Source organism: Salmo trutta, chromosome 32 (genome assembly GCF_901001165.1).
Source record: "Salmo trutta chromosome 32, fSalTru1.1, whole genome shotgun sequence".
NCBI classification, from domain to species: domain Eukaryota; kingdom Metazoa; phylum Chordata; class Actinopteri; order Salmoniformes; family Salmonidae; genus Salmo; species Salmo trutta.
The window spans coordinates 38,953,988-38,966,508 of NC_042988.1; the positions used below are offsets into that span (position 1 = coordinate 38,953,988).

A 12,521-nucleotide genomic window follows, 5' to 3' on the forward strand; every position below is an offset into this window, starting at 1 on the left:
CTCTTTCTCTCTCTCTGTCTCTCTCTTTCTCTTTCTCTCACTCTCTCTTTCTCTCACTCTCTCTCTCTCTCTGTCTCTCTCTTTCTCTCTCTCTGTCTCTCTCTCCAATTCAATTCAGGGGGCTTTATTGGCATGGGAAACATATGTTAATGTTGCCAAAGCAAGTGAAGTAGATAATAAACAAAAGTGAAATAAACAATAAAAATAAACAGTAAACATTACACTCACAGAAGTTCCAAAAGAATAAAGACATTACAAATGTCATATTATGTCTATATATAGTGTTGTAACGATGTACAAATGGTTAAAGTACAAAAGGGAAAATAAATAAAAATAAATATGGGTTGTATTTACAATGGTGTTTGTTCTTCACTGGTTTGCCTTTTCTTGTGGAAACATCACAAATCTTGCTGCTGTGATGGCACACTGTGGAATTTCACCCAGTAGATATGGGAGTTTATCAAAATCGGATTTGTTTTCAAATTCTTTGTGGGTCTGTGTAATCTGAGGGAAATATGTGTCTCTAATATGGTCATACATTTGGCAGGAGGTTAGGAAGTGCAGCTCAGTTTCCACCTAATTTTGGGGGCAGTGTTGCACATAGCCTGTCTTCTCTTGAGAGCCAGGTCTGCCTATGACGGCCTTTCTCAATAGCAAGGCTATGCTCACTGAGTCTGTACAGTACATAGTCAAAATTTAGGTCAGTCACAGTGGTCAGGTATTCTGCCACTGTTTACTCTCTGTTTAGGGCCAAACAGCATTCTAGTTTGCCTGTTTTTTGTTAATTCTTTCCAATGTTACAAGTAATTATCTTTTTGTTTTCTCATGATTTGGTTGGGTCTAATTGTGCTGCTGTCCTGGGGCTCTGTTTGTGTTTGTGAACAGAGCCCCAGGACCAGCTTGCTTAGGGGGCTCTTCTCCAGGTTCATCTCTCTGTAGGTGTAACGATCGTCGTCGGGTGATAAGGAAGCGGACCAAAGCGCAGCTGGGAGCGAACACATGTTTATTTAGACACAAATAAACACGTTACCAAAACAGACAAAGAATAGACGAAACGTTAACTTGCTCAAACAAAAGAGACAACAACCCACAAATATCGTGGGGGAAAAGGAACTTAAATGTGATTCCCAATCAGACATAACAAGCGACAGCTGTCTGATTGGGAAATCACCCCCGAGCCCAACATAGAAATAAAACACAAATAAAGGCTATAACCAAAACATAGAAAATAAACCATAGAAATGCCACACCCTGACCAAAATAGCAGAGTTCACCTGGTCAGGGCGTGACAGTAGGTGATGGCTTTGTTATGGAAGGTTAGGGAATCGCTTCATTTTAGGTGGTTGTAGAATTTAACGGCTCTTTTCTGGATTTTGATAATTAGCGGGTATCGTCCTAATTCTGCTCTGCATGCATTATTTGGTGTTTTACGTTGTACATTGAGGATATTTTTGCAGAATTCTGCATGCAGAGTCTCAATTTGGTGTTTGTCCCATTTTGGTAATTCTTGGTTGGTGAGCGGACCCCAGATCTCACAACCATAAATGGAAATGGGTTCTATAACTGATTTAAGTATTTTTAGCCAGATCCTAATTGGTAGGTCGAATTTTATGTTCCTTTTGATGGCATAGAATGCCCTTCCTGCCTTGTCTCTCAGATCGTTCACAGCTTTGTGGAAGTTACTTGTTGCGCTGATATTTAGGCCAAGGTATGTATCGTTTTTTTGTGTGCTCTAGGGCAACGGTGTCAAGATGGAATTTGTATTTGTGGTCCTGGCGACTGGACCTTTTTTGGAACACCATTATTTTGATCTTACTGAGATTTACTGTCAGGGCTCAGGTCTGGCAGAATCTGTGCAGAAGATCTAGGTGCTACTGTAGGCCCTCCTTGGTTGAGGAAAGATGCACCTGATCATTAGCAAACAGAAGACATTTAACTTCAGATTCTAGTGCTCTCGCCAATTCATTGATATATATGTTGAAGAGGGTGGGGCTTAAGCTGCATCCCTGTCTCACCCCACTGCCCTGAGGGAAGAAATGTGTTTTTTTGCCAATTTTAATCGCACACTTGTTGTTTGTGTACATGGATTTTATAATGTTGTATGTTTTTCCCCCATCACCACTTTCCATAAATTTGTATAGCAGACCTTTATGCCAAATTGAGTCCAATGCTTTTTTTTTTTATCAAAAAAGCATGAGAAGACTTTGCCTTTGTTTTTCTATGTTTGTTTGTCCCTCCCTCCCTCTCGTCATGCACATAGCATGCAGAAGTAGAAGAAGGCCTAGTCTCATAAGCGGAAGTGAATTGACAGTAGAAGTAATGTCTGTATGGAATACATCTGCTTCCCAAATGGCACCCTATTCTCTACATTGTGCACTACTTCTGACCAGAGCACTATGGTCCCTGGTCTGAAGTAAAATCACATTTTATTGGTCACATACACATATTTAGCAGATGTTATTGTGGGTGTAGTGAAATGCTTGTGTAGTGCACTATATAGCGAACAGGGTGCCATTTGGGACGTATACTGTTTATCAAGCTCAAGCCAGCTATAAGTCTGACAGGATCATCCTTATTCTATAGCACATTGTTCATCAGGCATTTCAAAAGAACCTCAACCACACGTATTTACTACATACAATACACACACAGCTCCTGTCCTCACACACACAGCTCCTGTCCTCACACACACAGCTCCTGTCCTCACACACATAGCTTCTGTCCTCACACACACAGCTCCTGTCCTCACACACATAGCTTCTGTCCTCACACACATAGCTCCTGTCCAGATCACCCCACCACACCAGGAGACAGATCACCCCACCACACCAGGAGACAGATCACCACACTACACCAAGAGACAGATCACCACACTACACCAGGAGACAGATCACCACACTACACCAGGAGACAGATCACCACACTACACCAGGAGACAGATCACCACACTACACCAGGAGACAGATCACCACACTACACCAGGAGACAGATCACCACACTACACCAGGAGACAGATCACCTCACCACACTACACCAGGAGACAGATCACCACACTACACCAGGAGACAGATCACCACACTACACCAGGAGACAGATCACCACACTACACCAAGAGACAGATCACCACACTACACCAGGAGACAGATCACCACACTACACCAGGAGACAGATCACCACACTACACCAGGAGACAGATCACCACACTACACCAGGAGACAGATCACCACACTACACCAGGAGACAGATCACCACACTACACCAGGAGACAGATCACCCCACCACTCCAAGAGACAGATCACCACCCCACCACACCAGGAGACAGATCACCCCACCACTCTAAGAGACAGATCACTACCCCACCACACCAGGAGACAGATCACTACCCCACCACACCAGGAGACAGATCACCCCACCACTCTAAGAGACAGATCACTACCCCACCACTCCAGGAGACAGATCACCCCACCACTCCAAGAGACAGATCACCACCCCACCACACCAGGAGACAGATCACCCCACCACACCAGGAGACAGATCACCCCACCACACCAGGAGACAGATCACCACACTACACCAGGAGACAGGTCACCACACTACACCAGGAGACAGGTCACCACACTACACCAGGAGACAGATCACCACACTACACCAGGAGACAGATCACCACACTACACCAGGAGACAGATCACCACACTACACCAAGAGACAGATCACCACACTACACCAGGAGACAGATCACCACACTACACCAGGAGACAGATCACCACACTACACCAAGAGACAGATCACCACACTACACCAGGAGACAGATCACCACACTACACCAGGAGACAGATCACCACACTACACCTGGAGACAGATCACCACACTACACCAGGAGACAGATCACCACACTACACCAGGAGACAGATCACCCCACCACTCCAAGAGACAGATCACCACCCCACCACACCAGGAGACAGATCACCCCACCACACCAGGAGACAGATCACCCCACCACACCAGGAGACAGATCACCCCACCACACCAGGAGACAGATCACCCCACCACACCAGGAGACAGATCACCACCCCACCACAATAGGAGACAGATCACCCCACCACTCCAAGAGACAGATCATCCCACCACACCAGGAGACAGATCACCCCACCACACCAGGAGACAGATCACCCCACCACTCCAAGAGACAGATCACCACCCCACCACACCAGGAGACAGATCACCACCCCACCACACCAGGAGACAGATCACCACCCCACCACACCAGGAGGCAGATCACCACTCCAGGAGACAGATCACCCCACCACTCCAAGAGACAGATCACCACCCCACCACACCAGGAGACAGATCACCACAATAGGAGACAGATCACCACTCCAAGAGACAGATCACCACACTACACCAAGAGACAGTCAACTGGCTATGCCACCTACACACTATATTCTATGGCTTGATTCCATGATTGCCGAGTTTTGCATTTCTGTCCTGTAGATAATTGCCTCAACTCAATAGAGGCAGAGACTGTCACACATACAGTAACATGTACACACACACACACACACACACACACACACACACACACACACACACACACACACACACACACACACACACACACACACACACACACACACACACACACGTGTGTAACTGTGTAGGTTCCGTCCCTCTCTTCGCCCCAACCCGGGCTCGAACCAGGGACCCTTGCACACATCAACAACTGACACCAACCGAAGCATCGTTACCCATCGCGCCACAAAAGCCGCAAGGGGAAACCCTACTTCAAGTCTCAGAGCGAGTGACATCACTGATTGAAACACTATTAGCGCGTACCACCGCTAACTAACTAGCCATTTCACATCGGTTACATATGCATTATTTCACATTCCCATAGCTTTTTAATACAGCAGTAATTCAGTCTGTGTGGGTGAATATCATTTAGCCCAACAGTGTGTAAGTTACTGTGTGTGTGTGTATCATCCCACCAGCTCACAGCCACAATGCCTGCCTCTTACCTCAGGCTTCACTGCCAGGGAATGCCATGAGTGGGAAGACAGAACACACACACATTCCTCTAGTGGGATGAAATGACACGCACGAACACACACACACACAGAGACACACACGCATGCACATACACGTCCACGCACACACACGCACACACAGAGACACACACGCATGCACATACACGTAGACGAACACACACGCACACACAGAGACACACACACTCCTAGTGGGATGGCATGATATAAAGGAACAGTTCTTTAGAAAAGAAAGGAGAGAAGAACCTCTGGAGAAAGAGAGAGAGAGAGGGAGAGAGAGAGAGGGAGAGAGGGGGAGAGGAGGGGGAGAGAGAGGAGAGAGGGGGAGAGAGAGAGAGAGAGAGAGAGGGAGAGAGGGGGGAGAGAGGGGGGAGAGAGGGAGAGAGAGAGGAGAGAGAGGGGGAGAGAGAGAGAGAGAGAGAGAGAGAGAGAGAGGGAGAGAGAGAGAGGGAGAGAGGGGGAGAGAGGGGGGGGGAGAGGGAGAGAGAGAGGGAGAGACGAGGAGAGAGAGAGAGAGAGAGAGAGAGAGGGGGAGGAGAGAGAGGGGGGGGGGAGAGGGAGAGAGAGAGAGGAGTGGTGGGGAGGGGATCAGGGGTTGGGTGTGTGTGTGTGTGTGTGTGTGTGTGTGTGTGTGTGTGTGTGCTGTTATCACCGTGACAACCCCTGCCCAGCAGCAGTGCTAGGGTCCAGAGAATGCCCAGTGAATGGGTCCTGTGTCTGCTGAGTTGGTAGGCTGGTACCAAGCACTGGGGACCAACCAACAGACAAAGGTTGTGATTTAGCCTTTAGGCCAGGGGATAGTGATGGTGATGGGGGAGTAGGAGGCTGTGAACGGCTGGGCTGTCACTGTGGCACTCCTGGAACGCTGGAGCAGAGGACTGGCATTATGGTTTACAATACAGGGAGGGGACTGAGTCAGAGAGAGAGATGGAGGGAGGGGATGGAGGGGGAGAAAGAGAGATACAGAGAGGGAGAGAATACAGGGAGTGGTCTGTCAGAGAGCGAGAGAGGGGGGTAGAGAGAGAGAGGCAGAGGGTGGTAGTGGTATGGGTTATAAGACAGGGATGTGTCTGTGGGTAATAGTAAGGGGGAAGAGAGAGGGAGGGGATAGAGAGAGATAGTATCACGTGTTGATGTCACATCCACAACAAGTACAGTGAAATGTCTTTCTATCAAACTCAAAATCCAACAATGCACTAATCAATAGCAATGTAATACTAGAGAAAAACACACACAACATGGCACCAGGACCAACGTAGGAGGAGATGGGCAGGAGGGGTGGAGGATAGGGTGATGGACAGGAGGGGGAGGGGTAGTTGAGGTGTCTATGACAGAGACCTTTCTCTCTGCATCTCATAGAGCTCTCTCTATGTGTGTGTGTGTGTGTGTGTGTGTGTGTGTGTGTGTGTGTGTGTGTGTGTGTGTGTGTGTGTGTGTGTGTGTGTGTGTGTGTGTGTGTGTGTGTTGTGTGGGTGTTGGGCAGTGTGGAATGCTTCTGCCAGTCCCAGTGACACACAGACAGAAGGCTATTATAATGTGCCTCTTATGTCACTGCTGCTCCTGGGGTCTTTAGGGAGAACAGTGCTCTGGCATGTCAGTCAGTCAGTCAGTCAGACGACACTACGGACATGCCTGGCGGTCGGAGAGAGATTGGAAGATTAGAAGAGGCGGTTGGTTGGACACACGGACAGAGAGAGAGAGTCATGCCTGACCACAACACATGGCGTTGCTGGCCACGGCGCTCAGAGAAGGAGAACATATCTTCTAGAACCTCACAGAAAGACTCTAGAACCTCACCAGACAACATCGGGACAGCAGAGGGACTGCTCTTCTGTCTTCTATGTTCAACATACAGAGAAGGACCCTGCTGGTTGAGATTCCTGCTATGTTGCTTCAGACAGAGCTGAGACCCAGTCTATAGAGGAGACAGAGCTGAGACCCAGTCTATAGAGGAGACAGAGCTGAGACCCAGTCTATAGAGGAGAGACAGAGCTGAAACCCAGTCTATAGAGGAGAGACAGAGCTGAGACTCAGTCTATAGAGGAGAGACAGAGCTGAGACTCAGTCTATAGAGGAGACAGAGCTGAGACCCAGTCTATAGAGGAGAGACAGAGCTGAGACCCAGTCTATAGAGGAGAGACAGAGCTGAAACCCAGTCTATAGAGGAGAGACAGAGCTGAGACCCAGTCTATAGAGGAGAGACAGAGCTGAAACCCAGTCTATAGAGGAGACAGAGCTGAAACCCAGTCTATAGAGGAGAGACAGAGCTGAGACCCAGTCTATAGAGGAGAGACAGAGCTGAAACCCAGTCTATAGAGGAGACAGAGCTGAGACCCAGTCTATAGAGGAGACAGAGCTGAGACCCAGTCTATAGAGGAGACAGAGCTGAAACCCAGTCTATAGAGGAGAGACAGAGCTGAAACCCAGTCTATAGAGGAGAGACAGAGCTGAAACCCAGTCTATAGAGGAGAGACAGAGCTGAGACCCAGTCTATAGAGGAGAGACAGAGCTGAGACCCAGTCTATAGAGGAGAGACAGAGCTGAGACCCAGTCTATAGAGGAGAGAGAGCTGAGACCCAGTCTATAGAGGAGAGACAGAGCTGAGACCCAGTCTATAGAGGAGAGACAGAGCTGAGACCCAGTCTATAGAGGAGAGACAGAGCTGAAACCCAATCTATAGAGGAGACAGAGCTGAAACCCAATCTATAGAGGAGACAGAGCTGAAACCCAGTCTATAGAGGAGACAGAGCTGAGACCCAGTCTATAGAGACAGAGCTGAAACCCAGTCTATAGAGGAGACAGAGCTGAAACCCAGTCTATAGAGGAGACAGAGCTGAGACCCAGTCTATAGAGGAGACAGAGCTGAGACCCAGTCTATAGAGGAGAGACAGAGCTGAAACCCAGTCTATAGAGGAGACAGAGCTGAGACCCAGTCTATAGAGGAGACAGAGCTGAGACCCAGTCTATAGAGGAGAGACAGAGCTGAGACCCAGTCTATAGAGGAGACAGAGCTGAAACCCAGTCTATAGAGGAGACAGAGCTGAGACCCAGTCTATAGAGGAGACAGAGCTGAGACCCAGTCTATAGAGGAGACAGAGCTGAGACCCAGTCTATAGAGGAGACAGAGCTGAGACCCAGTCTATAGAGGAGACAGAGCTGAAACCCAGTCTATAGAGGAGACAGAGCTGAGACCCAGTCTATAGAGGAGACAGAGCTGAGACCCAGTCTATAGAGGAGACAGAGCTTAGAACCAGTCTATAGAGGAGACAGAGCTTAGAACCAGTCTATAGAGGAGAGGAGACAGATCTGAAACCCAGTCTATAGAGGAGACAGAGCTGAGACCCAGTCTATAGAGGAGACAGAGCTGAGACCCAGTCTATAGAGGAGACAGAGCTGAGAACCAGTCTATAGAGGAGACAGAGCTTAGAACCAGTCTATAGAGGAGAGGAGACAGATCTGAAACCCAGTCTATAGAGGAGACAGAGCTGAGACCCAGTCTATAGAGGAGACAGAGCTGAGAACCAGTCTATAGAGGAGAGGAGACAGTACAGTCTGTGTGACAGTTGGGAGGAAAGTTCATGGACATGTTTACATGTTTAGTTTTGGAACAGTGTGAGGACGATGCATTGTGATGAGAGAGAGAGGGAGAGAGAGAGGGAGGGAGGGACACAGGGAGAGAACGAGAGAGAGAGAGCGTTAGAGAGAGAGAGGGAGAGAGAGCGAGAGGGAGGGACACAGGGAGAGAACGAGAGAGAGAGAGAGAGAGGGAGCAGGCAGCTTGTTCAGCTGTGTGAGGGCTCGTAGGGTTAAACCCTGTGGAGGGTTGGCTGACGTGGCCACAGCAGTCATGGGTTCTTCTCTTCTCTCACACACACACCGGGACTGGGGCCATGGACTCTCACACACACTTGCTGTGGCTGGTCTCTCATCACTTCTGTGGACGGGGAGAGGTTTTCTCCAGACTCATACCGTCCTCTCTGGGACCGGACCCATTCACCGCACACAGACCAGCACCGTACACACACACACGGTGCTCTACCTCATGGTGGACGGCTGGCCGCTCCGCCACTCCAGCTACTCTATCTTCATCACCACCTTCACCATCATCATCATCTCTAAATTATGAGGATTCGTCAAGGTACTTGTTTTTAGTAATATGATGCTCTATTCTGTAGGAGTTGACAGATAGACAGACTGGGGTTATTTAGGAGGAGTTGAACCATGGCTCGAGTCCAAAATGGCACCCTATTCCCTACTTAGTGCACTACTTTTGACAAGAGTCCCATGAGCCCTGGTCAAAATTAGTGCACTAAATAGAGAATAGGGTGCCAGTTGGGACTAAGACCATGCTAGCTGACAGCATAGTGCCTCTCTCTCTGTCTCTCTGTTGTTCTGCCTGTGGCACTCCAGCGGTCTTCTGTTTTTATCTCTGTATTCACATTGTATTACTTATGCATTTCTCTTTTAATCTCATTCTGAAATTGGGATGTGATGTGTGGTAACAACCCAGACTTTACTGTTTATCTTTATTACTGCCCCTCTCTTCCTCCGTCCCTGTCTCCCTCTCTTCCTGTCTCCCTGTCTCCCTCTGTCTACCTTTCTTCCTCTCTCCCTGTCTTCCTCTCTCCCTGTCCTCCTTCTCCCTGTCTCCCTATCCTCCTTCTCCCTCTCCCCCTGTCTCCCTATCCTCCTTCTCTCCCTGTCTCCCCATCCTCCCTCTCTCCCCCCGTCTCCCTGTCTCCCTCTCTTCCTGTCTCCCTGTCTCCCACTCTCCCCATCTTACTCATCCTCTCCCCCTCTCTCTCCCTCTCTCCCGCTCTCCTTCTCGCCCTCTTCTTCTCCCGCTCTCCTTCTCGCCCTCTTCCTCTCCCGCTCTCCTTCTCGCCCTCTTCCTCTCCCGCTCTCCTTCTCACCCTCTTCCTCTCCCTCTCTCCTTCTCGCCCTCTTCCTCTCCCTCTCTCCTTCTCGCCCTCTTCTTCTCCCGCTCTCCTTCTCGCCGTCTTCCTCTCCCGCTCTCCTTCTCGCCCTCTCTTACTTCATCCTGTCTTCATTCTAACAATCTAGAAGTCTAACAATTGCAATGTGTCTAACTCTCTCTCTCCCCTCTCTCTCTGCAGTCCAGCTGTTGAAATCGTCAGAGCTGGGTCGCAACAGTCTACTATATGTGAAGGAGATAGGACATGGTTGGTTTGGCAAGGTGAGCTGCTCCCTGGATTATCTTCTTAACACATACTAACGACACAGAAACCACTCCTCCCAAAGTCTGTAGCTGGGTTCTGATTCGCTACCCTTGTTCCTGAAGTATGCACAAGCTCACTTCCCCTCATGGATGTACAGTAAAGACATTGTTTAAGCATGGACCAGTTAGAGGGAGGTTTCACCATGTATTATACCAGTCCATTCCTGTAATGTTTAAGCATGGAGCAGTTAGAGGGAGGTTTCACCATGTATTATACCAGTCCATTCCTGTATTGTTTAAGCATGGACCAGCATGGACCAGTAAGTCGATCTGGATAAGATTGTCTGCTAAATGACAAAAAATGTCAATATAAAATGTTCTGAGGGTGAGTGAGAGAATGAGTGTACACTTTAGGGAAAATAAGGGTAAAGATTGGGACAAGACGGCAGCCTGTGTCTTTCCCTATGTCCTCCCTCTTCCTGGTTTCCTCCATGTTACTGTCAGTATCCCAAATGGCACCATATTCCCTATATAGTGCACTACTTTGGCCCAAAGCCTTATGGGCCCTGGTCAAACGTAGTGCACTATATAGGGAATAGGGTGCCATTGGAGACACACTACTGTGTGCTGTGAGGTAGTGTGTGTGGAATGTGTGTGTAATGTGGTGTTGATCGTATTAGGGCCACAAGCTGACCTACAGCCTTGTCTGTCTGAGAGCTGGGACTATCTACACGTCACACTGAATTCCATTCCATCTGCATTGCTTCCTGAGACAAAGCTTTTTAGTTAGTGCTGAACTGTACGTTTTGCTCTTCCCTCTGTCTCTCCGTTGCCCCCTGTCTTTACCATGTTAACTACTGTAAATGTTTGTGTTTGTGTGTGTGTGTGTGTGTGTGTGTGTGTGTGTGTGTGTGTGTGTGTGTGTGTGTGTGTGTGTGTGTGTGTGTGTGTGTGTGTGTGTCCTGTTTTAGGCTACCTTGGGGCAGGTGAATGCAGGTCTCAGGTAGTGGTAAAGGAACTGATCTCTGTCTGTGTCTCTGTGGGTCCTGTATAGGTTCTCTTGGGGCAGGTGAATGCAGGTCTCAGCACCACCCAGGTGGTGGTCAAGGAGCTAAAGGCCAGTGCCAGTGTCCAGGACCAGATGCACTTCCTGGAAGAGGCACAGCCATACCGGTCAGAACCACAACAATATGGATCTCATACCCTGTATACCCCACCCTTTGCATCCAGTACAATTAATTAATTAATTAATCAATCAAATCGGTGACTGAATGCCTATACATGGTTACCCTGCTACCTCTTTCCATGTGATCTGACTGTATGTTCACTATAAACTATGACTGTAAACGTGACTGTTGAACTATGACCCATCTCCTCTCCCTCCCCGTTCCCCCAGTGCCCTCCAGAACCCAGCCCTCCTGCAGTGCCTGGCACAGTGCTCAGAGGTTACACCCTACCTACTGGTCATGGAGTTCTGTCCTCTGGTGAGAGAAACCTCCCCTGGCCCCCTAACCCCTAACCCCTATCTCAGAGGTCACAACCACCTGCTATATGGAGTTCTCTGGTGGTGGAATACAGTAATGTTACAGCCAGGGACAATCTGCTCTCTACCCTTTCCTCTGGGTTTGCAGAAGGGTCTGAGCTTCCACCATATTGATAACACCCTTACAGATCAGAGCTTCCACCATATTGATAACACCCTTACAGATCAGAGCTTCCACCATATTGCTAACACCTTACAGATCAGAGCTTCCACCATATTGCTAACACCTTACAGATCAGAGTTTCCACCATATTGCTAACACCTTACAGATCAGAGCTTCCACCATATTGATAACACCCTTACAGATCAGAGCTTCCACCATATTGCTAACACCTTACAGATCAGAGTTTCCACCATATTGATAACACCCTTACAGATCAGAGCTTCCACCATATTGCTAACACCTTACAGATCAGAGCTTCCACCATATTGCTAACACCTTACAGATCAGAGTTTCCACCATATTGCTAACACCTTACAGATCAGAGCTTCCACCATATTGCTAACACCTTACAGATCAGAGCTTCCACCATATTGCTAACACCTTACAGATCAGAGTTTCCACCATATTGCTAACACCTTACAGATCAGAGCTTCCACCATATTGCTAACACCTTACAGATCAGAGCTTCCACCATATTGCTAACACCTTACAGATCAGAGTTTCCACCATATTCCTAACACCTTACAGATCAGAGTTTCCACCATATTGCTAACACCTTACAGATCAGAGTTTCCACCATATTGCTAACACCTT

General features: G+C 48.4%; 1 protein-coding gene across 1 annotated transcript in view; it reads left to right on the top strand.

The window, feature by feature from the left end:
- Positions 1-12,521, top strand: part of LOC115171874 (serine/threonine-protein kinase LMTK1) — a gene marked incomplete at its 5' end in the record, with an annotated part of 83,915 nt that overhangs the window by 55,290 nt on the left and 16,104 nt on the right. The window contains 3 exon segments of the mRNA XM_029729056.1: positions 10,160-10,239; positions 11,276-11,394; positions 11,618-11,705. Of these exon segments, the coding sequence (XP_029584916.1) occupies positions 10,160-10,239; positions 11,276-11,394; positions 11,618-11,705 (287 nt within the window).